This window comes from Rosa rugosa, chromosome 1 (assembly GCF_958449725.1).
Source record: "Rosa rugosa chromosome 1, drRosRugo1.1, whole genome shotgun sequence".
Lineage (NCBI taxonomy): Eukaryota > Viridiplantae > Streptophyta > Magnoliopsida > Rosales > Rosaceae > Rosa > Rosa rugosa.
In genome coordinates, this window is record NC_084820.1 from 65,054,930 (window position 1) to 65,056,492 (window position 1,563).

The 1,563-nt window shown below is 38.4% G+C and overlaps 1 protein-coding gene across 2 annotated transcripts; it reads left to right on the top strand.

Moving 5' to 3' along the window:
• The first annotated feature begins 292 nt into the window (after positions 1-292).
• Positions 293-1,174, top strand: LOC133744864 (uncharacterized). Of its 2 annotated transcripts, none has more exons than XR_009863440.1 (2): positions 293-745; positions 832-1,174. XR_009863440.1 is itself a non-coding variant. In XM_062172896.1 (2 exons), exons 1-2 carry the CDS (start codon positions 557-559, stop codon positions 1,153-1,155), a joined length of 483 nt encoding a protein of 160 aa, XP_062028880.1. In that variant the 5' UTR covers positions 293-556; the 3' UTR covers positions 1,156-1,174. The 2 variants fall into 2 exon arrangements, 1 of the variants encoding a protein (XP_062028880.1); XM_062172896.1 differs by having other exon boundaries at positions 862-1,174.
• The last annotated feature ends 389 nt before the right edge of the window (positions 1,175-1,563 follow it).

The window sequence follows — 1,563 nt, forward strand, 5'->3', positions numbered from 1 at the left end:
ATCATGAACTGTCAGACCTGACTTAATACGCCAGATCGAGGGGATAGTACCCTTAAAACCTGGAAACCAGCATCGTGAGGGCCATGATATTCCGACCCAACTATATTTAGGACCTCAATTATTGAAAATGTTTCAATAAGGGGAATGAAATTTGCACTCCCCAAATTATAAACCACACACCCTTTACATTTTTATAATGAACTGTTTTTAAATTCTCAAATTTACCCTCTAAATACACTTGAATTTTCCACCAGAGAATTTTGTCATAACAAACAATCGTAGTACAATTGGACACTTGTTCTTTCCAAAGAAGTCACCAATTTGCCATTGGCAAACCAGACGCTGCCATAGTTTTATGTATAAAGCCGCTTTAAAGGAGTGATGGGTGCTTCACATTCCATCCCTCTCACCACTGGTACTGGTACCATCACCTTTCTTCACTCAAATCCCAGAATATCCTTGTTTTCTCAGTCAACAGAGTCAAGATTACAAAACCCAGTATTCAAATTAAACCCTAAACCCCATCAACCAAATCTTCAAGACCCAGTTGAAGACCATGTCTCAATCCTCTCAAGTTGTGCCTGTCCATGGTGGTGAAGTTGTAGTTAGGGAGACCCAGGATGAAAGTAGCACAAGGCTAATTAATGTTGATGGGATTGATCTGGAAGTGGTTGACAAGACGGTGTATGATGCTCTTATTTGGAGCTCATTTCATGGCCTTGTTGTTGGTGACAGGTCTGTTCAGGTTAGTGATATTGCTAACTCAACTCTTTTTAACTGATTGAAACCAGAAAAGACTAGAAATTTAAGTTTCTGTTCTTGAGTGTTTAGTGATGGAAACCATAAAGTCCAATTGTACAGAAGTCGAACAACAGCAGAGAATTTGTCAAATCTCAGTCTCAATATGCAGGCAAAATTTCCAGCTCAAAGGCCAAGCTCGGCTTCCGAAGTTCGCTGTGCCGAAACGATAATCTAACGATGAAGCCGGACCTCATCGCTTGCAAATTCAGCGGTCATCAACCTCGAGATCGTCGCCGATACCTGGTTCATCGACCTCGCAAAATTTGGCAGCTTCGTTGCCATCGACCTTATACTATTCTGCAACTAAATTTTTCAGAAAAATTGATTCCTGGAATGATCGAACAAGCAAATTAAAGTCCTTACAAAATCTCAATTCCATCTGAGATTTTCCAAGAAAGGTTATTTTTGTTGCATGCTCCCAAATCTTGCTTCATGCTTTACCTTACTCTTTTTGTCTTCTCTCTTTCCAAACCCAGAAATACAAATTAAACACAAACAGAAAGAAATGCTTCTCAAGCTCAGATCAACTCCCATCTCCGTCCCTCATACCATTGTTGAATTTTCTTTGATTAAATTTGGTTAATGTTGGAGATGCTAGGTTCATGAGTAAATGTCTATAATAGATGGAAGGAGGATTTCCATAGATAATAATGATTGCAATTCCAAAGAAACTTTAGAAGACGTAGGAATTGATAAAGACAAAAATATGTTCAAGAGGGGTAAATTTGGAAATTTAATAAAGTTTGATTGAGATAATAATAA

Bases quoted from the DNA above. Each gene is read 5' to 3' on its own strand.
- LOC133744864 (XM_062172896.1), top strand. From the start codon at position 557: ATGTCTCAATCCTCTCAAGTTGTGCCTGTCCATGGTGGTGAAGTTGTA. The intron at 746-861 runs GTTAGTGATATT...CCAATTGTACAG, and splicing joins TTGGTGACAGGTCTGTTCAG to AAGTCGAACAACAGCAGAGA.